The following is a 26712-nucleotide window of genomic DNA, read 5'->3' on the forward strand; positions in this document are numbered from 1 at the left end:
GTGTCTTCCGAATGATGTCATCCAAAGGCTTTTAAATGTATGCAAATACAAGCATGTTTAAGCAGATTTGAACATGTATTTTTATCAAAGCTTCCAACAAAAACCTAATCCAAGCATGTTATTAATCAATTGTCCAATTGTAACATATATTATATGGTATTGTATATACACCAAACAGCCTCAACATTAAAATGACCACATTTTTTATAACCTCATTATACCCTTCTGCTATTACAGACTAGTCCATCTGTGCTCTGCATAATTTTTAGTCTGATCCAGTAGACACACCATATCATCAGTGTCACTGCAGAGCGACCCAAGTAATACCTGCTTTGTGGTGGTTCTGTGGGGGTGCTGACCATTGAGGTACAAGGTGAAAAGAGGTAACAAAATATGCAGAGCAACATGCTGACAGGTAATTGCAGACCTATAAAGTGCACTTAGAATTTTTTTTTTATGTTTTGGTTAATTGTAGGTACATGTGGTGTGTGTGTGTGTGTGTGTGTGTGTGTGTGTGTGTGTGTGTGTGTGTGTGTGTGTGTGTGTGTTGTGGTGCGATTGAACATTATTAAGTGGTGTGATGTCGTCCTCTTGTGGTTCCTATAAACATAACAGCACAGAGACACTGCTATTCCTCCATGGAACCTGTAGGTGGCAGTAAAGATTCAACACGGGAAAGCTGCAAATAACGCGTGGGGAAGAGTAAGACTCGAGGAAGAAGTGTTATGTTCATAGCTTGATTTGCTGAGCTAAATTTCTTAAAAAGACCCAGCCATGTCCGAAAGAAAGGTTTTAAACGTAAGTGACTTTCTCCTGCACGGATTAAATCTGTGTCGATGAAAACCTGAAGGAAGCCGTTGATTATTTTGACACTGGAAGCTCAGATAGATGTGCTGCTTGATAGCCTTTCGATAGGGAAATAGTTAAACATATAGCTTAAATATAACTTATTACAATTTCTTAGCTTGTAAAAAGAAACTGTGTTATATACACTGTGGCATTGGTTACTGTAGAACTGGTCTGTTAAAAAAAAAACGGTGTTTTTAATCAATACCAGAGCTCTGGCGCGTAGTTGTGTTTTCATGACCACAGTAAAAGTAGAACTACCTTCTTTAAAGGCGCACTAGGCGATTTTCTTACGTTTTCAAACTAGTAAAATTAAGAGTAAAATAAAGAAAACATGATTTAAAAAAGTTATTTTGTAAATAATATATGTACACAGGAATTCTGTGCCTGAGAAAACCAGAGGTGAAAAAAAAAACAAATTCTGGACCAGACTGGCAGTTTTTATTGTTGTAGCTAACCAGTTTGGCCACTGGAGGTCGCCTAGACTCACTTCTGTAAATGTTTAATACTGGCTGTATATTGTGCTTTGGTTTGTGCAGTAATGTGTTCACTGTGGAGGGCATGTACATATCAATATATTCCCCACATTTTACATTCACTCATGGCTCCCTTCAACCCTAACTGCTATGTCTTCATCTTTTTGTAGAAATACTACCCCCCGGATTTTGATCCATCAAAAATCCCCAAACTCAAACTCCCCAAAGACAGGCAGTATGTGGTCAGATTGATGGCTCCATTCAACATGAGGTGAGAGACTGCAGCAGCTGCTCACTGTAAATTTACAGGTGGTTAAATTTTTGTACATATTTTTAATAGAAAATCATCTCTAATTGTTGCAGGTGTAAAACATGTGGAGAATACATCTACAAAGGGAAAAAATTCAATGCCAGGAAGGAGACTGTACAGAATGAGCTGTACTTGGGTTTGCCCATCTTCCGCTTCTACATTAAATGCACAAGATGTCTGGCAGAAATCACTTTCAAGGTATGAGAAGGCCAACACGACTACTCTGATAGTAACGGTTTTAAAAAATTAAAACATGTCTAGTTTAGTGTGGTCATATTACTTCATACTTTTTGTTCCTCTCTTGAACAGACAGACCCAGAAAACACAGATTACGCCATGGAGCATGGGGCAACACGAAACTTTCAGGCTGAGAAACTAATTGAGGAAGAAGAAAAGAAAATCCAAAGGGAGCGAGAGGAAGAGGAGCTGAATAATCCTATGAAGGTAATGTTGAATGGTGTTCTTCAATATTTTTATTTGTACCATATCAGCTTTTAGCATGTAGTCGATTAAATCATTGAAAGTTCATTAATCATGGGTGTCTTTAACATAATAAATGTACTGTTAAGACACTTTTAGCACTTTTCCACTATAAATAAGTCTAGTTCTTTCTTTTTGAACTGGTTCCATTGGTCCTTTCCACGAAGTTAGAGAGGAACCAAAGATACTTCATCAGCGGGAGCCGTCACTGTGGCTGAATACAGCGGCAGAGCCACAGATAAACTGTCAGAGTCCTGACAGGGTCATTGTTTATTTTTCGTTTACCGTGGAGTCAGATTAGAGTGAGATAATACATGTACATGTTGCAGAGTTCAGAACCGTCCCACTGAGCTTGTGAACAGTGAAGAAACGTAACCAACGCAGAAGCGCAGCTCTGGCCTATGCACATGTTGAGCCAAACACAGCCCCAGAAACACACACAAAGGGAGAGTTTGATGACGCTGTATTTGAGGCTCTGATCTCTTGAGTTACTGAACCTCAGCACACCCATGGACAATGGTTCGCACTGATTGATACTCTTTGGTGTAAAAGCGCTATTTTAGTACCTTTTTAAGTTACTAAATGGTGCTCGGTGTACATAACAAACTACATCAAATCACTCCAAGCTTTTTAGGTTTATTTGCTTAATATTTAGAATATTTGCAGTTTTATTCAGTTATCACAATGCTCTGATGTCTTTTCCTGCAATAGGTTTTGGAGAACCGCACACGGGATTCAAAGATGGAGATGGAAGTTCTGGAGAACCTGCAGGAACTTAAGGAGTTGAACCAGCGGCAGGCTCAGGTGGACTTTGAGTCCATGCTGGAACAGTACAGAGAGCTGGAAAGGAGACAGAGGCAGAAAGAGCAGGACGACGATGAGCGAGAGACCAAGTATGATCATTTATAATGTAAACTAGAACGTTTTATCGTCCCGACGTTACAGGTTCCATTAAGAATATCACTAAAGTACACTTACATTTATTTACGTAATTATCTTTTTACCTATTGCGTCTGTTAAAGGTGCTGTATATAATTTCAATCCAAAACACTTTTTGTAAAATTCAGCAAATGTTTCCTCATGGTGTGCTAGCTCTATGGTCAGTTGCATGATGGAAAAATGTCCAGTGTTTCTACCCAGTCCCAGTCATTCTCCATAAGCTTATAGAGAGCCTTTAAGACTCCTTGGTCATGAACCTGTTGGAGGTAATGGAAAGTGAATACCTCTTCCACGACATGTGAAACCAGCCACTGTCTCTTTTCGAATTGCCAGTAATACAACAACAACAGTGGACAGTGCCGCATGCTGGAGAAGCGCACCAAATACCCAGATCTAGACCCAGTCCTTTTTTTTTAAGCACAAATTTGTTACGATATTTGTCATTGCAGTAATACACCTCTCATGTTTGGTATAAAAATACAGTACAAATTTCTTTGTTTTTTTAATGCAATAAGGTGTTTGTATGGTTTTAAAACCTCATCAAACTAACAGAGACAGAACATTAGAATGTCTTTCCCTCACTCTTGCTCTCACTCTTTAGGGAGATGCTGGAGAGGGCTTTGGTGAAGAGACTGAGGGACTCTGACTCTGACTCCAATTCAGATCAGGAGGAGGAAAAGGGAAAAGAAGAGCAGAAGAAACACTCTGCTGAGAGACCCACAGACATCCTGATGCCAGAGAGAAGTGAAGACACAAAAGTACATTGGGGGAGGGAACAGCATCATTAGACATTTCAGAATTCACTCACACTGGACTAGGTTAACCTCATTGTGCCAGTCAGCTAGCTGTGAAAAATTGTAAAGCAGTAGAGCTTTTTATTTTAGAAAAATATTTATAAAAATGGTATAAATTTATAAGAACTGTGTGTGTATGTATATATATAATTCTTTTTTAAATTATTCTGATTCATGATGTTTCACCCTCACCTCACAGGGTCCCTCTTCTGCTGGAGTGAAGCGTCAGAAAGTGGAGAGCTGGGAGAGGAGTGTAGGGGGGCTAGGAAGTAAAAGTACACTGGGATCGCTGATAGTAAGGAAGAAGCCTGCAGCCACAAACACAGGACAGCTGTCTGCAGCTGGAAGCCACACAGGTAAATTCACTTTGGGCGACTGCTGAAAGTGTAGTCATATAATTGGTAACAATTTTGAAACTTGTTAATATGATAATCTTGTTGAGAATGTGTTTGTGTGTAATTTATATTATTATTACTAAAAGCAGTTAGTAATAATACCATAGAGCTACCATATTTACATGTTAAATTCAGGTTTCGCGTTTTTAAAATTCAGGGTCACATTATAATAAGTAGGGTGGCATGGTGGCACAGCAGGTTAGTGTCGCAGTCACACAGCTCCAGGGGCCTGGAGGTTGTGGGTTCAATTCCCACTCCGGGTGACTGTCTGTGAGGAGTGTGGTGTGTTCTCCCTGTGTCTGCGTGGGTTTCCTCCGGGTGACTGTCTGTGAGGAGTGTGGTGTGTTCTCCCTGTGTCTGCGTGGGTTTCCTCCGGGTGACTGTCTGTGAGGAGTGTGGTGTGTTCTCCCTGTGTCTGCGTGGGTTTCCTCCGGGTGCTCTGGTTTCTTCCCACAGTCCAAAAACACATGTTGGTAGGTGGATTGGCGACTCAAAAGTGTGTATGTGTGTGTCGCCCTGTGAAGGATTGGTGCCCTCTCCAGGGTGTATTCCTGCCTTGCACCCAATGATTCCAGGTAGGCTCTGGACCCACCGCGACCCTGAACTGGATAAGGATTATAGATAATGAATGAATTGTAATGAGTATTATGAAGCTGTTATGTTAAATCAGCTAAATCATGCCCCTCATATGCTGTAACCCTTCTATATGGTTTTCACAAAGCAAAACTTCTCAGTTAACCCACTAGTGAAATTCCAAAACTGGGCTTTTGAAAAAAGGGAAAAAAAAAACAATAGTTTATTAAAAATGTTTTCACTTGCTTTTTGAAGCATCCCATTGGAATGTTGCCAATGTGTTCAGTTATATATATTTTTTCTCTTTCCTCTGTTATTCAGAATCAGCTGCTCCTAAACCTGCACAAACATGTACTCAAGCAACTGCCAGCAGCAGCCAGACTGCAGCAGCTCAGAACGGTTCCTCTCTCAGCCTCCTGGGGGCATACTCTGACAGTGAAGACAGCAACTCAGACTGAGCTTCTGATGCTCCCATCGGCTCTTTGTTTGCTGGATGCTTATCAAGTTTTCCATTTCACCTTAAAGAGTGGAGACCTTAATGGCCAATTTCAAGTAGAATGGAAAATTGAAATCAGAATAATCCAACTTCAGCTTTATAATGAGCTCCTTTTGTATTAGTGCTTATGTTAAATACAAAGAAAACAAGTCTGAAGATAGAGAGGCAAATAAATCAGTTTATTAATGGACTAGCAGTTCGCCTGTCTGAGCAGTGTATTTTTTAATTATTATGGTTATATATTTATGTAATTTCTGGCTTATTTTGTTGTGCATGAAGTAAAGATAGATTTCTTGAAAATCATGAGTTGGTTTTAAGTTTTACATTTTAAAAAATAGTGTGTTTTCTCACATTTTTCCTTCACAAAGTGTTTTTTCTATCATACTTCTCATGTACATCTGTTGATTTCTTTGGTTTTTCAGTTTAATTGCTACTGTATCTTTAAGCCTTTTATTGTGATGAGCCTTTCATTGTGGTGCACAAGTCTGTAATCCACCCTGACATATTGATTTTATCTGCAAAGAGTCAGAGGGCAGGGTCAACCACAGCAAAGCGTAACAGAGGGAATGCATCTGTTATTCAAGCCTAGTATCTAGAGTTCATTGAAGGCTGATTATTCAGAGTGCTAGTTTTGGAGTATTGTTAGTAATTAACCTCTTTCCCCACTAAAACCCCCTTATAATGTGGGAATTTTATGAATGTTTAACTGTGTGCAGCTTGAGTTTTTGTCTACAGTCTTTTAATTAATACCATGTTAAAAGTGAAATCATTTTAAACTGTGTTTATTCAGTCAAAACACCAAGCCCTTGCCAAAATATATGCTGGATATTCAGTATTTAATCTACAGTTTTAATATCAAAGTGAATTTGAAGAAAATGTGACTACTAGTATTAAATATATGCAGTCTAATGGCACAATTTAACATTTAGTACTGAACACAATATTCAGTGTAAGATTTGGGGTTTAGATCCCATGTGTTTTATATTTTAATGGAAGCAGTAATATTTATAATTATTCACTCTCTAATTTTTTAAATCTTCCCTAACTGCTTCTGTTATGAATAAACAATACCAGAAGTTGATCACAATGTTAGCGTTATTAAATATTTATATTGTGAGTAAACTATCTGGCAAAATTCTGAACAGGTTTATGTTTTGGGAGGGGAGGCACCAGTATTCAAATTTCGGGCCAAAGCTAGTAGCCATAATTTCCCTTAATGTCTATTCTGCTGCATGAACTAAATCCTCCTGGAATTTCGACACAGAAATACACATGATTAGACAAGCTGGAAAATTCTTGACAAAATAGCATATTTTTGATTCCTTTTTTAAGTGAAAATAACTTGTTTTGCCATTTTTATGGCATTGGTTCTTTATAACTTTTAACATAGTTTGCACAGGTCTGGTTAAGCCTTTCCCCAGCTCTTACTGAGTACAACGAATATTTGAAGGAAATAGGCTGATAGCAATAGAACTCAATCTCTTTGTACATCCCTAGTTTTAGGAAATAATTTAAATGTTATATCTTAAAATGGAATATTATTTCAAATCAGTTCAGTTGTATGTTGTACGCAGACATAGAGTTGAAGGCAAAATGACCATCTGGAAACAGGACTGTCGAAACAGTGTTCCCAAAATATTTGGGCTTATTATTTGCATCTAGAGACTTTGGATGGAAATCTTAAACAGGTTGCCTTAGTAACTCTAGAATATCAGAAACTAAAGATGGACTGAATTAGGGCGACGTATTCTGCAGCATGACATTTCCAGGCAGAACAAAGGAGATGGGAGAAGAAGTAGCCTGTGGGCTTTCTTTCCTCCAACTCTGTGCAGATTGGGTTTTAACCAGCTGGCTGCCATCTCTTATTCCACATTGGGTTTAGACAGCCAAAGGCGCACTGCTCCGGAGAGATGGGCTCCAGACTTCATTCACAAGTGTCTCATTTGTAGCTTTTCCTCGGCAAGTCACTGAAAGGTGAGTGGATTAACAAATTAAATCACTTAGTATATTCGTAGACAGTGTAATTGGTGGGGTACATATAATACTCTTTTTTTTTGGAATGATGGAGGTTTGCCACAATAAGAGAATAGGGGGCTGTCAGCAGAGTGGTGTTCGTTATCGACTGTTTAAAGGTTTTTTTAAAAGAAATATACGTTCACAGATCTGTAATTATCTTGCCTATTTAAACACGGTCGCTTTTCCTCTTTTATTTTTGCATTTTTCGGACAAGAAATGCCTAAATGGCTAGCTTGTTGCTAGCTATGGAAGCTGAAGTTGGTTCTTTTTTTATGGAATTTTCGGTTCCACCTTAAACAGAGCTGCGCTTACACTGGCGCCCGAGGAAAAACGCTATTGCCAGAATGGAGGCGCTGCTGTATTTAAGGTGGAATGGAAAATTCCAATAAGAAACCAACTTAAGCCTCGCTGTGGGCGAAAAAGTAACGTTAAAACAACAGTCCTAGCACGGTAATATGAATTAAAAGTCATTGAAGTTGTTTTCTGAAGGGAAATAAATCAGTACCTATTTTCTTTTATAATTACTGATGCGAAGTATACGGTTAAGACGTTACAAATGGCAAGTTCTCCAGTTAGCCTTGTTGGCTAGCAATATTAATACTACTGGATACGAGGAAACTTTCTGTTGGGTCATGAATGTCTTTTGAGTTTATTTTTAATATAATATAAGCTAATGTTGGAAAAATATAGCCGCGCTGCAGGAAAAACTTGGGAAATAAACTGTGGAACAGTCATAAATGAAGGAATGTGAATGGTTTGGGCAGGTCTCTTTATGGAGGCGTTGCCCTTATTGGTTCAAGTCCATGTGAGGAGACTGTGAAAGTTTTTAATGTCTTATGTTTTTTAAACCACCTCACTGAAGAAGTTAGATTTTCTGTGGCATCGATGATTGTGGCTAATTAAAGGTATTTAGTCCAAATTAATAGCTATTAATATATAGCCAGCTCTATAACCCACATAGAAATGCACTGTGATAATTCTTCTTTAGTTATTTAGAGTCAAACCCTTCAATGCTTTATGTTTTTACTGTATGAGACCTACAATGGTCAGCCAAAACATTAAAATGACCATATATTTCTACATCCACTGACCACATTGTATTTCAGTAATTACAGACTGAAACCCATAGGTTGCTCTGCATATTGTTAGCCCCAGAGCAGGTATTGTTTTTGGGGTGGATTATTCTCAGCACTGCAATGACACCGATGTGTTGGTGGTGCTGGTACAAGTGGATTAATTAGACACAGCATTCATAGAGTTTTGAAACACTATGTCTACTTACTGTCCACACTATTAGACTCACCATTTTGGTCCACCTTGTAGTTAAAAAAATAAATAAATAAATAAAAATGTCAGTCAGTTGCTTATTTGTCGCTGCTGGGTTTATTCATCATCCTCCAGTCCTTAATCAGTGGATACAGGATGCTGTTGGCTGGATATATTTGGTTGGTAGACTATTCTCAGTCCAGCAGCGACATTTGAAGGGGTTAGAAACTCCAACAACACGGATGTGCCTGATCCAGCTGTACCCGTTTAACACAAAAAGTCAGTGTCAGTGCAGTGCCACGAATGATCAACCACCTTATTAATACATTCTCTGTAGTGGTGCTGTGTTTTAATCTTAACTTTTCCTGTAGCTACTCTACCCAGAGACAGGCAACTTTAGCTCAGATTGCATGATCACGTTGTAGGTGTATATTTATACTTATGGAGTGCTAGAATTTAGAGTTTCAATTAAAACAATTTAAAGGTAAATATTTTTATAGAAAAATATTGCCTGGCCATCTTTGCTTGAGAATACTGTTGTTAAGTAATCTCACACACATGAATTTATGTGGTTTCAAACTCTAGTGGGGTATACGCTTCTACTTGTTTGCGGCATTAAGCCTTGCAGCTGTACCACAAATCTAAAGAAGCAGGCTTCAGTCTTTGGACATGCCATGACTGATCAGCTACATTTGGGGATCAGGGTAATTCAGTAAATAATATGTTTTTTTTGCCAGAATGTTATGCCTGTTTCTCCCCGTGCAGACCCATGGCAAAGTGGTTGAAAGATTACCTCAGTTTTGGCAGCAGGAAAGGACCTCCGCAGCCACCCAAGCCCGACTACACAGAGAGTGAGATACTTCGCGCCTACCGTGCCCAGAAAGACCTGGACTTTGAGGATCCATACGAACCCTCAGAGAACCGAGCACAAAACGGTCAGGGAACCGTTGATCCATTCCCTGCTTTTGGGACTGTTTTGCCCAATGGCGTGGAGGTCAAGATTGTGTCTCCTAAACACAGACTGATAAAAGTGGAATCTCAAGAATTTGGGCGCTGCAAGGTCCCATTGAGCATTGTGTCTTTTGAGGAACCCCAAGCCCCTGTAAGTCTTTGTTTAACGTAATTTTCACTTAGCAAATACTTAACTATGTAAATTATTATTAGTTTTGAGGAAGATGAATAGTTTAGTAGTGAATCACAGACTTTGTTCAGTATGTGTTACCTTAATAATGAAGGAAAACCATTAAGCTTGAAACACATTATGTTCTGGCTTATTAACTTTTCACTTTGCACTCTGTTTAGTGCCAAAAACAATTTCTATGGTGCCAATAAACCAGCTCTAATCACTTACATGCCCTACGACCTACATGACAGAACATAAAATCTCGACAGCTATATTATTCTACCCCTTGTACTGTGTGCAAAATAAAACTGTCTAGCTGCTTGCTACAATCAAAGTGATTTAAATAAACCATATTTAATCTCCGCTATTCAATGATAGGTTTAATTATGTGTGAACTTCATTTTGACCAATCAGCCTGACCCTACCTGTTAAACTTAGAAAATGAAACATGATGCTTGTCTGTCATTATTAGCAGCTGCTCATGCTGTAGGAATGATATGAGCACCTGTCGAGTCAGATGTTCCACAGGCAGATTGTATAGACGGAGCTCATCTGAAGGCAATCCAACATTAGAGACCGTTCTGATGTTCAAATCTGAAAACAGTAGTCCCATTAGCAGGGAAGCTGAACTAGAATTCACTTGGAAGTGAATTTTCTGAGCCATATTTTGGTGGTCTGTAGTTGTTTGCAGCACGTACATAAGGATACCTCTGTGTGAGAACATGATGAGAACTAGTACCTTTTTTTGTGAAAATACATAGTCATTGATCGAGGTAATTGTGTCTCTGTCCTGGCTTTGAGGCTAAAGTCCGCTGTCTGACAGGAGTTTTTGTTTTCCTGTCTGAGCTGCTTGCCTATGAATAATATGAAGTCATATTTTGATAGCTTGTCTCACAGCAGCATGAAGCAATGTAGATACTTTTGGCATCCAAAAATGCTTATGGATACTTGTGCCAAAATAACAGTGTGGGTTTTTATAATAAAAGAAGAGACTGGAAATGAAAAGGCATGATATTGCCACCTCAAACAAATCATTTCCTTTCTGAGATGTGTTAGATCTTGGACCTAACTGTAACCTACAAATGTCCAAACAGCTATTTGCTAACACCAGTATGATTCCTTTATAAGTGTACAGCTCTAAAAACAAAAGTGTTTGAAATTAGTAATACCAAAAATATGCTGGGATGAATTTATGCCAAAAATATATTCACAAACGCCTTTAAAAGCAAATGCATCGGGCCAGTGCCTTAGAAGGAAGACACGTTTTGAATGACATGACAAGATTATATGCTCTGTCCTTTCTAAATATGTTTTTAAAAAAATGAATCAGATCGTGCGCAGTATGACAGTTTAGTGTGTTTCAATTTCTCTTGTGTTTTGACTTTGAACTTGTGTAAATCGAATGTGTCCTTCTGAGTATATCCAGCCCCATTAAATATGATCTCTCTCTTTTAAAAGATTACATAGTCATGCTTTGTTTTGAAAGCATGGCACAATGGCAGCAGTGCATTACTTAGTAATTATCCTTTTGGAGGAAATGAAATATTGAAGGGAGCAGAGCCAGAGAGGGAGGTTTGTATTCATTAACCCAGGAGCTGAGCATAATCTCTATCCCTGCTGGAGCTGCACTGATGTTAGACACACATTTTTCTCTCTCATGCTTAAGCAGCCACCATTAGGTTAAAGAATATTAATACCGCCTCTTCAACCTCAGGGTCTGAACGTTCACAAGCAGCTAACATTATGATGACTGCCACATGAAGATGACCTGATTGCTCAAGCTAGAGCCACCCAAAATATAATTTATGGTAAACAATGAGTTGGAAAGGTCTGAGCACTGTAAAATAATATTTACCAAACTTAGCTTCCTTGTTTGAAGGCATTCTTGCTCTGTCAGCGCTCTATTCATAGGGCTACACTGATTACCCTTTGTCAGTTTGCAAAGCTGATGGATGCTGAGTAGTGGCCACTGTGAGGTCGGATGTGCACTGACCTTCACTCTTCCACTGTCCAGCTGACTCGGACATCAGAGCTCAGGCACGCGTGCTTAAGGAGACGTGATTGCTAGGATGGACGCGGAGCTCGCCAAGAAGCAGCAGCAGCAGCTGGGGAAAAGCAAACAAACACATCACTTTACTTGAAAAGTGGGTTAAAACTGGCCCTGAACTCACTCGACCTACACGCAACATCGCCCACATTATAGCAGATTGCTGTGGACGCTGAGGGCAGACCCAGACTCAGACACGCAAAGAGCTACTAAAGCCCCAATGGCCTTCCTCAGGCAAGACTCAGCACATCAACATTAAACAGCTCTTTTCCCTGAGACACTCATTCTTTTCCACTTAGCTCTCAGTTTATGAGCTGTACTTAAAGACTGTTTTGTCAAATCAAGTTCACACTACTTTCCACAAACAAAATGGAGTCTATCTACTTGGATATGATTTATGTATGATATTTGGTTCTTTAGATTTGTAATGGTGCTATTAATCTGATGTAGCTAAAATACAGGGGCAGTTTTTAGCCACTAGTTTACCATTGTGAAAAGTGCGCATCTAGATGATCACCTACAGTCTAAGAACATGGACTAAAATTAGTCATTCTGACTTTGTGCTGTCTTATGTAGATGGCAGGCACGTAGGAATTATCCCACGTCCTCTTCTGAATCTCTCCAATCACAACACTGGACTTGGACAAGGTTAAACGGAGCAAAACATCTACAAGTGGAGAAATATGTTCTGATTCAGTGTGGAGAAAAAGAGAGACAATAATGTTTGATCCTTGTGGTATTTTGAACAAATTCTTGCTTTGCTAGTTAGCTACATTAGCTTTTTTAGCCGCAGTGCAAAACTAAAGAAGCAAGCTAGGGATACCAAGCATGTCTTTGCTAATGGGCTCCATTTGGGGTGAAGGGAAGATTGTGGGAAACCATTGTTATGCACAAAGTCCCCTGCTCTGTCATTGTTTTTGTTTTTAAGCTAGTAATAAGCACTAAGGTTTTTTTTTTTACCCTTAAGTAGTGCTTAATCTTCCCCCTGCAGGTTCCTCTTCTGTCCATCCATCTTTTGTTCTCAGACAGTACTTAATCTTACTCTCTTTCTTTCTCTATCTGTTCCCACACCAGGTGGTTCCTTCTGCTCCAGCAGTGGGGGACACGGATTATTCTGACCCATTTGACGCTCGTCCAGACCCGAGAGTTAGGCCCAGCTGGGATCACAGCTCTGTAGAGAACAGCAGCAGCTACATGGAGCCCTTTGAAGCTCAGAGAGTCATTACTGGTGAGGTGCTTTCCAAAGCGGCCTTGGAGACCCACGTGGATGTATGGAGCACATAAAGGGCTACATTAGCAGAGCCATTTAAAGAACAGGGATGCATTACTGGGAAGAGCATTCGCTCAGGAGGGTCTCTGTAGAGGTCTAGGAAGACATGTGTAGGGTATTTCAATGGTAAAGTAAGCCTATACAGAGGTTCTAATTTGTACATTAAGAGCTTTTTGCCGCATTAGTGCCAAGCTATTTGCGCTCTTGCTGAGTTCACTCAATTTCAGACAAATGGCCAGTGTGTTAATAGGTGTTGGAGCTATTTGTCACTATTTTTAAATCCACTAATATACTATAATATACTATATCTTATTGAAGTGCTTCATCTGAATCTACTGTTTTTATTTTATTTCATAATTAATTTTTTCCTCTTCATAATGGGAAGTGCTTATCTTATATCAAACATATGATTTATTTGTTTATATATGTACTTACATTTTTAAATTATACATTGTAAATTATAAATCCCTGTTTAGAATTTCAGTCCTTCTCCACACTGCCTGCACCACTTAATGGACCTCCATGAATATTTCAGTATTAAAGTATGAATTAAAATGAAAATATCAGCTCGCTACGGAAATTGTTGAACCCGACCGTGACGTCACTGGTGGACAACAGCTGAACAACGCCGCGGTAAAACACCGTTATGACTGACTGTTATGACAGTATCTAGCTAAATAACCAACATTATTCATGACAATAGCCTAGCAATAAGCTACACTCAAATGTAGAGGTACCGTTATTCTTGTAAATGTGATCGAAGTCGAACTCGAATTCATCCGACACTATAAACCTCCGTAATGCAGCTACGTAGCCGAGTATAATCTGAGACACCGAGTTTAGCGAGTCAAGCTAACGTTAACTAACACCAACTAAAACAGGCGACGTGAGTGTCCTTACCCTGTTTACCTCCATGTTACAGAGGCTCTTGAACACCTTTCGTTGGTGTCCTTACATGCCCATATTGTTGGAAAAGCGCCAGTGAAATGAGCTACAGATAACGGAGTGAGCGGAGGGTCCTTTCCAAAGTGCCCGTTTAAAGTGGACAACTTTAGTCCATTTTCTGGATATTTTGGGATCTTTGGGCCATTTGTGCACAGATGTCCCACTGTACATTGAATGATTGCAGCCAAAAACAACACACCTTTTCGTCATTTTGCATTAAATTAAGTGCAGCTTCTAGAGTTGTTGTCCACCATCTACGTCACAGGCAAGACGCCTATTAGAGTTTCCCAACACCGTTGGTGGGGGGGGGGGGGGGGGGACCAACGGCCTTTTAAACCTTATTCCTTGAATTAGTAAGAAATAACTAATTTTTTCTGACTCTCAATAAACACAAGTTAGGAACTCAAATTCCACTGTATTTATTTGTTTGACACTTTCATATCACTGGTGCTTAGCCTTTAAGGAACAATAAACTTGTGACATGGGTTCTTGAAAAGCATTGTATAAATAAAATGTGTTGTTGTTGTTATTATTATGAAGAAAAAAATCTAGTAATTTTGTATCAGAGTTTGGTAAAAGTGTGGTTAAGCAGTCAGCTTTTTAACAGTGCAGAGTTGTTTTGAAATTTCTGTAAGCAGTTTGAGAGGAGAAGGAGAAATTGTACGGGTCTGTTTTTGTTTGCATAGTGCCACATCTCAATGGTCCATTTCTCTGAGAAGGGTGTGTATTAAGTGTAAACAAAAATGATTTTAAATGGTGCTTTGCTTATTCTAGACTGCAATGGAATTTTTTAAACAACATAATAAAGCACATAATTATCTTCTAATTCTAGTGCTGTTGTTGCAAATGCATACTGCCTGTTTTCATTCATTCAATGAGATAACAACAGTTCCCAATCTAAAATACTGTGGGCTGTTTCTGTTTCTCTCCAGGGCTGCAGCACGGTTCAGAATTAGGCCGCACTGGATCTAGAGGAAGTCCGCAACTGTACGACAGTCCGTACGAGGAGCGGAGTCGCCGCCGAGCTGGACCCTCAGATGATGAGAAGGATAGCCGTCTACCCCAGGATGACGAGAGGCCTGCAGATGAGTATGACCAGCCCTGGGAGTGGAAGAAGGAAAACATCTCCAAAGCTTTTGCTGGTGAGATTTTTTAAAGTTGGTGCATTCGAATTGGCCAAGGTTCAAGACGAAGCCATGCTTATTTTTAACCTGATGTAGGCATTAGAGGGTTTGGAGCATTGTTGTGCAAAACACTACATGGCTATACGTTTGTGGACACTTTACCCAACATTCTGAATTTAGGATATTAATAGATCATTTTCCCCCTTTGATGCAGCAATAGATTTGACTTTTTCTGGGAGGAGTTGATCTGATTGAGTTATGAAAACATTAGCGTTTTCACACAACCCGAACGTATTTTAATTTTTGGAGGGGTTTATACCCTTGTGGCCTGTGCTTGCTTTCAGCATGCTGACCTTTGATCCTGCCCCAGTGTCCCATTTCATATGCTTATCTGTGGAGATTTTACAAGCTTACAAAATCATGTTTTTCCACTATGGGTGCAGTTTAAAATAGTAGTGAAATAATACAAGGCTCGTTGTTAACTTTAAATCAGTCGATGTAATAAAGGAAGTTATTGCCGTGCCAGCTGAAGATTTTTCAGCCCTGACCTGTTTATTGGATGTAGCTCTTAATCATCCAGATAGAGAAATGGTTTCAGACAAGTCTGTGTGAAATGCTGCTCACGTACTGAAAGGGTACACACACAAACGCGGTGGTTAAAATCAATAGAAAGGCTAGAAATACACCAATATGAGGACCTTGGCTCAATACTGAAAGCCAAAGTATAACTCTCTATGTCTGAATATACAGTACAATAAAATGTTCCAGTATGATTTCATATTAATTTCGGAATGCATTTACTTGTAAAATAAATATCATTTTCAAATCAGTACACATCATCATCAATCGAATCTAAACATCTTTGTGATGTCACGTTTTTTTAGTCAATTATCTGCTGATAGCAATATGATTATGACATCACTGTGCGTCTTTAACAGTAATTAAAGTCTGTTTATATATTTCATATGTCTCACATCCAGATAAAGTGCAGATAAGACGCATATTAAATTCCATTTCCGCTTGGTCACATAAATACACACATTTGAGGCAGATGGACATGCAAATTTGTCATCTCAGCTTCTTCTTGTTGAATGTAAATCCAATGTTTTTCTGGAAACTCTTGTTTTTCTGTGCAGTTGTGCTTTTTAATAAATTAAAGAGAAATGTATTATTACTACAGTTTATACTACAGTTGTACGACGAGGAACTGTTTTTTTGTAAACTTTTCCCCCTCTCTTTTACTCTGTCCATTAATAATTTTCACTAACAAAGTAGTTCTCTATGGGAAGAGTAAAGATTTTGTGGCTTGGAGGAACAGATCCATTTACCCTTTGCTCAGCTGAATCTCCACTGCAATTCAAACCACCTCCTGAAGTTTCGGAGCGATTGAATTTCACTCTCTCTCCATTGCGTCGTGGTTGCATTTACACTGGCCTTTTTCTTGATTAGATAGCAATCGGATCAACCCAACATACAGGAAGTAGCCAAGTCTAAATATGCTTTAGATTCCATTTCCAGCAGTGTTCCTAAAATGTAGTTTAGTTGTTGTAATTGTTAGTAATAGCTTTGTTGGCTAGCTATGCAAAGTGAATTTGTCACTGAAACCAGAATCTGACCGTATTTGGCTGTATAATGCAAGAAATTTGACCCGACTGCTGACTGAAGCTTATTTTACAGGCCGTGCAGCCCATATTTACGTGTTTGCTCAGCTTGGACATCGAATCTGAACTGTGCTGGAATCGTGTCTTTTTCAAACAGAGCAACCAGGACAGATTCTTGGCTGTTGGGGAGAAGTGGTCTGGCTGTGCTGCACTTTTCTGCTCTCTCTTAGATGGTATCTGAGATGGTCCCTGGTGGGAAATGTGTGAGACGAGATGAGCTTTCAGAGGGAGGCAGGAGAGATGTGGAATCGAAAGGGAAGAGAAGAGAAATAATTGGAGGTGACTGGGAGAGCATTGCAGTAAGAAAGAATGAGACCCATATAGAGATTTGTAGGGGACGAAAATGTTTAAAAGCAAAAACCAAACCAGTGGACAGTGTGTGTATGTGTATATATATATATATATATAAATTACATTTTGAAACATTATTCCTGATAACAGAATTCCTGATAAAGTGCTTGAAACAGTTTCCTACATGTACAGTTTTTGCATTACAATGCTATGCTTTATTAACATACATCCCAGGGTCCCATAATACCATAATCCACTGTATTTGGGGGATCTTCTCCAAAGGCATGCTTGTCCTTCTCATTCTCCTCAGATTTACGTCCAATAAAGCAGTGATTTTTCAAACAAAAAAGGGTCAAACTCCATTGCTGTGCTGCAGTGTGGAGATGAGTGGGTTTAAATAAAACTCACAGCAGCGTCCACAGCTTGTGTTATGTGACTATGAGCGTGGTCTTTTTTCTGGCCGTATGTAGTACAGTGTTCTGTGCAAGATACTTTCTACATGGCTGCTTCTCACAAAGCTTCAAGTGTATTATTGTTTCTCGCATGGCACTAAGAGCATGTGTAACATACTCCAACTACATTTCCCAGTTGTGCTGCGTAACTTAATAAAAGCAAAGAAGACATTTCTTACGGCTTATCTCATGTTTCATTTTTCATCTTTTCCCCAGATTCTCTCTGGCTTCCATATAGTGAATAAAGTCGTGTAAAAGTGAAAGAGCAAGCTGTCAAACTGCATAATCAAGTCATGTTGTGAGATACCTGTTCCCTGTGTCCAGTACGTCTCAACTGAGTGGTGTGTTTGAACATGCTCACGCACCATGTATTAACAAACGCCTAATACAGAGGAAAGCATGCAGTTTCATCACCAGCCCTGACATGACTCTTAACACACATTACTTCACTCAGGCACAGCATTACAGCTGGAGCAACTTTCCCACAGGCTGCTTCTTTTCATATTATTTTGTGTAGGTTCAGAATCTTTCAAGAAATTGTTCAAATGCATCTTAGAATCAATTCTCATCTATTGCTAACAGGCAACTGTAACTGTAGAGAGCCTTTACACCTAATTGCCTCATTCAAATATCAGTCTGGCCTGGATGTCTTTATAATATTACTGTAAATAGGCATTGCTAAACTGCTGTAAGCTGAATGGACACAGATGTAAGTTTGACTGTGGTGTAAATGCTGTGGGTTGAAACTAATGATTTACAAATTATTACAAACAAATGTGATTTCCAAACATAGAATTCAGATTGTTATGGTCTGTGCCCTAAAAGCAAGGCAAGGCTTAAAACAAGATCGACCAATCTGGATCTGGTTGGCCACTTCATCTCAAACTGTGTGTTTACATATACATAAACTATTCTCGTAATTTGAAGAGGACTTCTAATCAGGCCCATCAAGACCCGACACATGGTCCTCCAAAGCTGACATGCACACTCCTCCTTAGAGCCATGGTGTGCCTGTCAGACAGAGGGTGCTAAATGCGTGTGACAGTCCAGCAGGGCAGTGAGTCACAGAGAGAGATAGAAGAGAACTGCCCAAAGATGGCTTAGAGCAGAGATACTCAGTTCAGTCTTGGAGATACAGCCATTGAGTTAAAGACTCGAGAGAGTAGATATAGGACCTTTTGTTAAAACAGGAAGACATGCCTCCAGAAAGAAAGTGAGAGAATGTTTCAGTTGGAGAGATATAAAAGCCCAAAAACTAGAAAATGCCAGAAGGGTAGTAGCATAGGAAGAAAAACAGTATGTGTGCTAGGGAGAGAGGTGGGGGATGGGGGGGTGGTCGATGAGGGGGAAGAGGCAGATAGGATTTAGCTGATAGCCTGCTGTCACTCCATATAGAGGAATGCCCCCCTGTTGATCCAGTCAGCCAGATGAAGTGTAACAAAGATGACTGAGGCTTTGCAATCGCCCGATTAAAAATAAATATGATGCAGTTCACAAACCATATTAGTCACAATTGCAGCTCTCATTAATTGGAATTAAGTGTGGATTCAAAACGATTTCACCCTGTCGAGAAGCAGAATCCGTCATGCTTTATTGGTTTGTTCAGCTTGGCCAACCTTTTGTGCTACATGGATTTGTCCATTTCATGTCTGGACAGCTCTGATTTATTCTGACCTGGTTAATGTCTGTGTGTGCTTTAGTTCAGTTTGAAGGTGGTGACTGGGACCGGTCCACGTTGCCTCATGTAGAGCAGCAGAGGAGAGCAGGACCCCCTAGGACCAGCCCTCCTTCCAGCAAGCCCACCAGCCTACGGAAGCCCACTGACCCAAACACCGTTCTGGGAGAGAGAGTGGACCCTACCCTACCCCTGGAACAACAAGTGTATGTCATAATAAGATAATAAGCAACAAGGCCATGTATCACAGTGATTTTAGTACAGTTAATGAGTGGTTTAAGTACAACCATTTTTAGTAAATAATTGTATTTTCTGTTATTAATAATCAGAGGGTCTTGGTTAACCCTTTCTTTATCTGTCTGTTAGGTGGTACCACGGTGCCCTGACGCGCTCCGAAGCAGAGGCCCTGCTGACTCTGTGTAAAGAATGTAGTTATTTGGTGAGGAACAGTCAGACCAGCAGAAACGACTTTTCTCTATCCCTCAGGTACCACAGTGTGCTTCTGATATAACACTTTGTTTAGTTGCTTGGTTGTATTTCCTTTAGTCTTAAACTTTGATGGAATTGTTTAATAAAGAACCTAATAATGTCATTGGCAAGTCATAGACATTCACCCTGATACTGGCGCTTGCTTCTCTGGATTGTAATAACATCTAACGACTACTAATGCAGTACTATAAAGTGCTACGGTTACGTACTTGAGCTGTCAGCTACTTTCTCTCTGCAAATGCAATAATGTGTTCTCTCACACCTTGAGTAGTTTAATAACCTACAACGTGTGTAATATTAAAGTTATCTCTCTTTCTCTCTCTTTCTCTCTCTTTCCCTTTCTCTCTCTTTCTCTCTTTCTTTCTCTCTCTTTCTCTCTCTCTCTTTCTCTCTCTCTCTTTCTCTTTCTCTCACTTTCTCTCTCTCTCTCTCTCTCTCTCTCACACACTTATTGTCTCTGCCCCCTGCTGATGATGCATGTTAATCACGGTCTCTCATCCAAATCTCCAGTTAAGCTTGCTCAGACAGTCAGGAAAAACTGGCATCTGGAGCCTTTTCAGAAAGTTTTTTCTTTTCTTTATTGTGCACTGTTGGTATGTTTGTTGGCATATGCATCTCAATAGGCAGTATATTTAAGGTGTCTAAGAATTGGGAGAGCCTATGTATTGGGAGCATGCAAACTATAGTGTGGACAGCTCACTAGGTCTTGGGTGTTGGGAAAACTTTTAATTTCTCATGTATTTACTTAGAATAATAGGACGATAACTTACTTTTCAGTAGAAAAACACCGGAATCAAGCTTCATCAGTTAAACCATTAGAATCCTTTAGAGATTAGAAACCGTTAGAGTCCTGGACTGGACTAGAGTCTAACAGCTACTATTTTATTCTAGTTTTATATCTAAATGTTATCCACTCAGGCTGAATACTCTGCATATTCCATTCAGCCTGTGGCATATTCATTTACATTTTTATAAGGCTAGCACTAGCGTATTCCAGTAGCATGTTAAACATCATTTTCTTTCAGGCCAGTGGCAGAAAAGTATAAAATGTCTTTCAAGTGAATGCTGTAACCTCTTCTCAAACGTTGAACACACTTCATTCTTGTTTTCTCTTGCCCATGCTTCTGAGGTTTGTGGATTGGTGGAGCTGTTCTTGTGTCCTTTACTATTCAGGTGCTTTAGCTTTTTCAGTGTGACCATTGTTACTAGTATTGTGGACAATGTAGAAGCTGAAAAATCTGGTTAGGTTTCAGCATGAGACATGTAAGGGCATATCCATCATACATACATGTGGTATATTCTGTGTGTGTAGCCAGTGAAGCATTTTCCAGTGTATTCACTTGTCAGCCATGATGGACGCTCCAGAAATACACCCCCTTGGCTACATAGCAGAGATGGTTCATTAGATGAACATCATTTTTATTATAATGGCAGCTAAGTGTGTCAAGGTTGAGATCAGTTTATTTTGTCATGTAAACTGTAATTTAGTTTTTTGGGTTATGTAAAATATCAGCATGTCATTAATTAGTTTGAGCTAAGTGTATGTGATGATTTAAGGCAGTGTTTCTCAACCCTGGTCCTGGAGGCACCCAGCCTTACACATTTATTGCTTTTGCTTCTCCCAACACACCTGATTCATCCTATTGATTCATCTGAAAGAGTTACAGTGGGAGTAACGTGGGGAAGCACTAAAATGTGCAGGGCACGTTGCCTCCAGGAACAGGGTGAGAAACACTGTTTCAAGGCATGTAATTCGGACAGTGTTAACAGACAAATTTAAGCATTAATTTCAATTAGTGTAGGTAGTGTCGCAGTAACACAGCTCCAGGGACCTGGAGGTTGTGGGTTTGTTTCCCACTCCGGGTGACTGTCTGTGAGGAGTGTGGTGTGTTCTCCTTGTGTCTGTGTGGGTTTCCTCTGGATGACTGTCTGTGAGGAATGTGGTGTGTTCTCCCTGTGTCTGCGTGGGTTTCCTCTGGATGACTGTCTGTGAGGAGTGTGGTGTGTTCTCCCTGTGTCTGCGTGGGTTTCCTCCGGGTGACTGTCTGTGAGGAGTGTGGTGTGTTCTCCTTGTGTCTGTGTGGGTTTCCTCTGGATGACTGTCTGTGAGGAATGTGGTGTGTTCTCCCTGTGTCTGTGTGGGTTTCCTCCGGGTGACTGTCTGTGAGGAGTGTGGTGTGTTCTCCCTGTGTCTGTGTGGGTTTCCTCCGGATGACTGTCTGTGAGGAATGTGGTGTGTTCTCCCTGTGTCTCCGTGGGTTTCCTCCGGGTGCTCCGGTTTCCTCCCACGGTCCAAAGACACACGTTGGTGTGGATTGGCGACTTAAGTGTCCGTAGGTGTGAATGAATGTGCGAGTGTGTGTCACCCTGTGAAGGACAGGCGCCCCCTCCAGGGTGTATTCCCGCCTTGCGCCCAATGATTCCAGGTAGGCTCTGGACCCACCGCGACCCTGAACTGGATAAGGGTTACAGATAATGAATGAATGAATTCAATTAGTGTATGGAATTTGAAAGGTGTTGTCTGGTGTTATACAAAATATCACTCTCATCGTGTTCTTAAAATGCATTATCAGTCTTAAGTGTTTTGGAATTTAGGACAGACTTCAATTAAACTGGTCTTTTCACTTGTCAGTAGTCCTGCCCAGTGTGTCTGAGGGGAGCATGTTTGCTTTCGCCGAGGTGTGTACTTTGCTAACGTTGTGGTTAACGTTGCTGTACGTACGGCTGATGGAGCTCCATAACGAAGTAGAAAGACACACTATGTAAATTTTCTGAGCTGTTTTCCCATCCCAGATGACGCACAATGTTTGTCACATGCTGTGTGTCCGTTTGCTCCTTTTATAACCGCATTCAAACATGCTTGATTGGTGTCCTACTTGTGTGGCCTTTCTCTTTCATTTTGGAAGCAAGATTTACAACGCAGCACAAAACCGCCTTTTATTAAAGGCGCTTGCAATGGTTCCTTCTGCTTCAGAGCAGTTTTTAAAGTTGGGGGTAGACGTAGCCAAATCTATTGGGTGCAGTTGCCCTTTAAAAAGCTACAACAGTGGCTTATTAGCTTTATTTGTTCAGCTTTCTTTGTGGTTTTTTGCAAAAACGTGGGAACAGTAGGTCTCATTTTACATATTAAATTGATGCTTTTTGGTGGTCTGGCAAGTCTTGTATAGGTATTAGCAGTCCCCCTTTACCACTGTCTTTTGACTTGCTTGTCTAAACACTACACCAAACCTTGTTAGAAGTATCTCACTGCGTGCTCTAATCTCAGCTGAATGTGGTGGTTTTGTTGATTGCTGCTTGAATTACATGAAATTATAGTAATCCAAATGCTTTTTCACACTCTGATGCGAGTAGAATAATGGCATATTAATAATACCCATGGATTAGTGGTTTTATTGGTTATGCCTTATTGCCCATGCTGATCCATAGGCTTAGAGCTTAAGTAGATCAAATCCTCAATTTTGGATCCATCTATCCATTGCCTTTTTTCCCTCCCCCTCTTTTTCCTCTATTTGACCTTGTTTTCTCCAATTCCTCCCCCATGTTCTGCACCATCACTCTCTCTCACTCACTCTCTCTCACTCACACACTCTCTCTCTCTCTCTCTCTCTCTCTCTCTCTCTGTCTGTCCATGCCGCTAGCACAATATAAAATGACTAATCCTACACAGCTGTTCCTCTGTGTGTTTACACAAAGACTGTCTAGCTCAGTAGAGGCAGTGTTCAGAGACTAGAAACAATATCAGTAACATTCAGTTCCTCGTTTTCTTTCTTTCTCCATATGAGCATATAGCTGTGCATTGGTTTTATATTTTCACTTATTTAGTCTCTCAGCCTGAACATCAAAATTAAATTGGTTGCTCACAACTGCACAGAGCGTATGCTCATAATGACAGTGTTTAATTGGATTGAATTAAACAATATTATTCTTTTCAGGAGACTTGAGGCAGTATGTAATGTCTTTATTATTGGCGGATATGTTGTCCCTCTCTTTCTGCCTCTCTGGGATTAATTAATTCATTTATTTAGTGGGTCTTTCCTTTAATTTTATGCCTTTTAATTCTGCCTAGACGAGCCACGGTGTGCATACGCTTACAAACAAGCCTTTTGAAAATGGATGAATATTTTAGCGAGTTTGTTTCTAATCTTTCTTTCGCTCTTTGCAGGAGCTGCCATGGCTTCATGCACATGAAGTTTTCTCTGTCGCGTGACAGAAAGTACATCCTCGGTGAGAACAGTCCTCCCTTCGACACAATTCCAGAAGTCATCCACTACTACACAACCCACAAGCTGCCCATCCGTGGAGCAGAACACCTCTCCCTGCTCTTTCCTGTTGTGGTCCAGACACTCTGAGGACATACACTGGCCTATAGATGCATACACACACACACACACACACACACACACACAAATGCACTCACAGGCCTGGACTCCTGCTTGCTTACACACACACACACATATGTAAACATGCACACTCAGGGCCTGATTTGGATCAACTTGCAGTAGTGCTTTGTACTTGATCAAAGTGTGGGTTTATGTTAATTAATAGCCACAGCTGATCTTTCAGTATTTAGTTTGAATCAGTATCGAATGGTGCTTTGGAGTGCCATTGCTGTGTAGTTTGGAATTTAAGCAAATATGAATGTGGGAGCTAAAGGTAGGCTGTTTTTGAAGCTACATGATGCCACATGCTTTAAACACATTTGACACTACACGACTTGCACAAATTTCTATGATGTGTTGCTTTCACTTGCAATTAATGTTCCGTTAATGGGTTGGCCAGCATCGAGAGGGGCTTTACGCTACAAGAAAACGCACTATAGCTCATGAAGTATGGACCCTTCATTCTATGCTGGAATACATGGGAAATGCCTTCACTAACTTGACATTGTAGCTGTACTTATCCTCTAGCTGTATTTCTATGTACTGTACCAACAGGGCTTCTGCTTTAGTGGAAAAGTAGACTTTCCAAAGTATGACGAGACACGTCCATAATTAGAAAGAAATTGTTTTTACAGAAATGTTTGGTTAAAAGCCAGTTGCTTAATAACGTGACTGTTTTTTCTTGCTGTCAGTCAGCATCATCTTGGAGGTTGGCAGCAGTTGTAACCAATGGTAATGTGCATTTCAATTGAAGGGAAGCTATAGACTTTTTATTTGAGGTGTTTTTTAGATATAGACTTTAGGATTCTTATCTAAGTAATGTATCAGAATGAAAAACCTGGGCCCAAACCAAAATTCATGCCAACCTCAAAGACCAAAACTGAAAAAATAGATAAACACAAGTTAATAGTTTAGTAGCTAAAAGAAATTAACTGTTACTTAAAAAAAACATGTTCCACACGGCTGCCATTTTCCCTGAAGAGGTAAATCTTAAAAAAAAAAATAATTGTCTTTCCATCTCAGCTTAGAACTGAAAAATATACCAACAGTCCTCAGTGGCTGATTTTTGGTGTGTCCCTAAACACGCAGAAGTGGGAGTTGAAATATAGACTGGAACATCTTAAGGAAATTGAGCAGTGGCAATGGAATGCACAGAATTTCTGCCTCTTGAGCTGCTGACCAGCCAAAGCAGTGTCCTTTGTGCTGGAGCCAGTGACTCAGACTTAAGTCTAGCAAAAGAGAGGTGAAAACAGGAAGAGAAAGCCCTCACCTCTCCAAAGCCACGCTCTTTCCACTTGGCCGCTCGTCTCCTCTCTGCCCCAGCAGCTTCAATTCTCTGTGGGAGCAGATAGGAAGCTTTTTGAAGGGCTGCACTTCACTGGAGTTGAACGCGGCAATGCCTGGGGTCCAGTCACCATTTACAGCTTAAGAAAAGGCAATCACTGCTTTGTTCAAAACTACTGAACTCTTGTGCACAGTTTTACATTTCTCTGTGTGTGTGATTGTGTGGTGTACTTTAGTTGAATATTTTGTAAATAGAAGCAATATAGACACTGGGTGAATTGGGGATGGGGGAAAAAATAAATATACAAATACTGTATATCCCGACTGAGGGCAGACATAACTATGATACATGTCCTATGTTTCTTAGGTGAAATTTTCTTAGGTTTTGTTTTGGTAGGAGATTTGAGTTTAGATTAGGTTTTAAACTCCCTGGAATCACCAGAACAAGTTTATTAACAGGAAAGTCTTTTTTGCAGAGCCTTTTTGTTAAATTATTATTTCAAATATCTATAAACCATAGCAGGACACACCCCACAGATGAGCTAAACTGATGGTCATTTTCTACATGTTTTTATAGAAAACAACGATTGTTCCCAGGCCTAGATGCTCCCAATATTTTGGTTGGCATCTCTGGACTTCAGTGAAGTAAAGCAGAGGTATGCAGGGTTTTATCTCACTCTCTCTGTAAAGATTTTTTATCAAAGAGGGAGGCTTTTGTTCAGCTTCTTTTACCTCTGTTTCTGTAAACTCCTGATATGTTTGACCTAGGGGACCTATGGTTAAAAGAGACGCTTGCTTTGTCAGATTGAATCATTGGAAAGGATTTTTAACAGCAGTTCTCACAAGCAAAGTAAAACTGTAGCACACTTTCTAAGTATTGCAAGACCCAGCTTACTCTGTCACAGAGTGTAATTATAGAGAACTACACTGTAGTGGTTGATTATGACTAATTTCTGTACTGTATTGTTTTGTTTATTTTAAACATTTTGTTTTTATTTTAACTAGAAGTTGCTCTTTTTGTATAAAATAAAAATAAAACCTGCGTTGTGTATCATTCTTGTATTCTACATAATATGGATAAATGCCAGGCTAAATGTGACCCAGGGCTTAGAGAATAAATGTGCTCACAGATGAAGTGAAGCATAAAACACATGGGACAAATACATCTCTCTCTCACTCTCTCGCTCTCTCAGCATAAAGGAGAATCAAAGTCAGTTCCTTCAGGCCTTCAAACAATACGCCTAGAAAAATAGGTCACGACTCCCGCATGTCACAAAGCCTATAGAGCAGTGTTGGTATATGGGAGCTAGTGGGGGTGTGTGTATCAGAGTGAAACAAGTATTGAAAAACCTTCTTGCTGGTGCCCATTTGCATATTGTCT

General features: G+C 40.0%; 2 protein-coding genes across 3 annotated transcripts; both read left to right on the top strand.

The window, feature by feature from the left end:
- Positions 1–650: 650 nt before the first annotated feature.
- LOC136675979 (splicing factor YJU2-like) lies at positions 651–5555 on the top strand. The gene is made up of 8 exons (XM_066652812.1): positions 651–798; positions 1493–1593; positions 1686–1830; positions 1942–2076; positions 2824–3005; positions 3653–3809; positions 4045–4201; positions 5135–5555. The coding sequence occupies exons 1-8, from the start codon at positions 775–777 to the stop codon at positions 5269–5271; spliced, it is 1038 nt and encodes a 345-aa protein (XP_066508909.1). The 5' UTR covers positions 651–774; the 3' UTR covers positions 5272–5555.
- Positions 5556–7143: 1588 nt separating this feature from the next.
- On the top strand, positions 7144–26363 carry LOC136675722 (SH2 domain-containing adapter protein F-like). 2 transcript variants are annotated; one of them, XM_066652444.1, is made up of 7 exons: positions 7144–7283; positions 9329–9693; positions 12836–12989; positions 14909–15118; positions 19205–19385; positions 19546–19665; positions 23831–26363. In XM_066652444.1, exons 2-7 carry the CDS (start codon positions 9361–9363, stop codon positions 24015–24017), a joined length of 1185 nt encoding a protein of 394 aa, XP_066508541.1. In that variant the 5' UTR covers positions 7144–7283; positions 9329–9360; the 3' UTR covers positions 24018–26363. The 2 variants fall into 2 exon arrangements, with proteins under 2 accessions (XP_066508541.1, XP_066508539.1); XM_066652442.1 differs by having other exon boundaries at positions 7147–7283; positions 9357–9693.
- Positions 26364–26712: the final 349 nt, after the last annotated feature.

Source organism: Hoplias malabaricus, chromosome X1 (genome assembly GCF_029633855.1).
Source record: "Hoplias malabaricus isolate fHopMal1 chromosome X1, fHopMal1.hap1, whole genome shotgun sequence".
Classification (NCBI taxonomy): domain Eukaryota; kingdom Metazoa; phylum Chordata; class Actinopteri; order Characiformes; family Erythrinidae; genus Hoplias; species Hoplias malabaricus.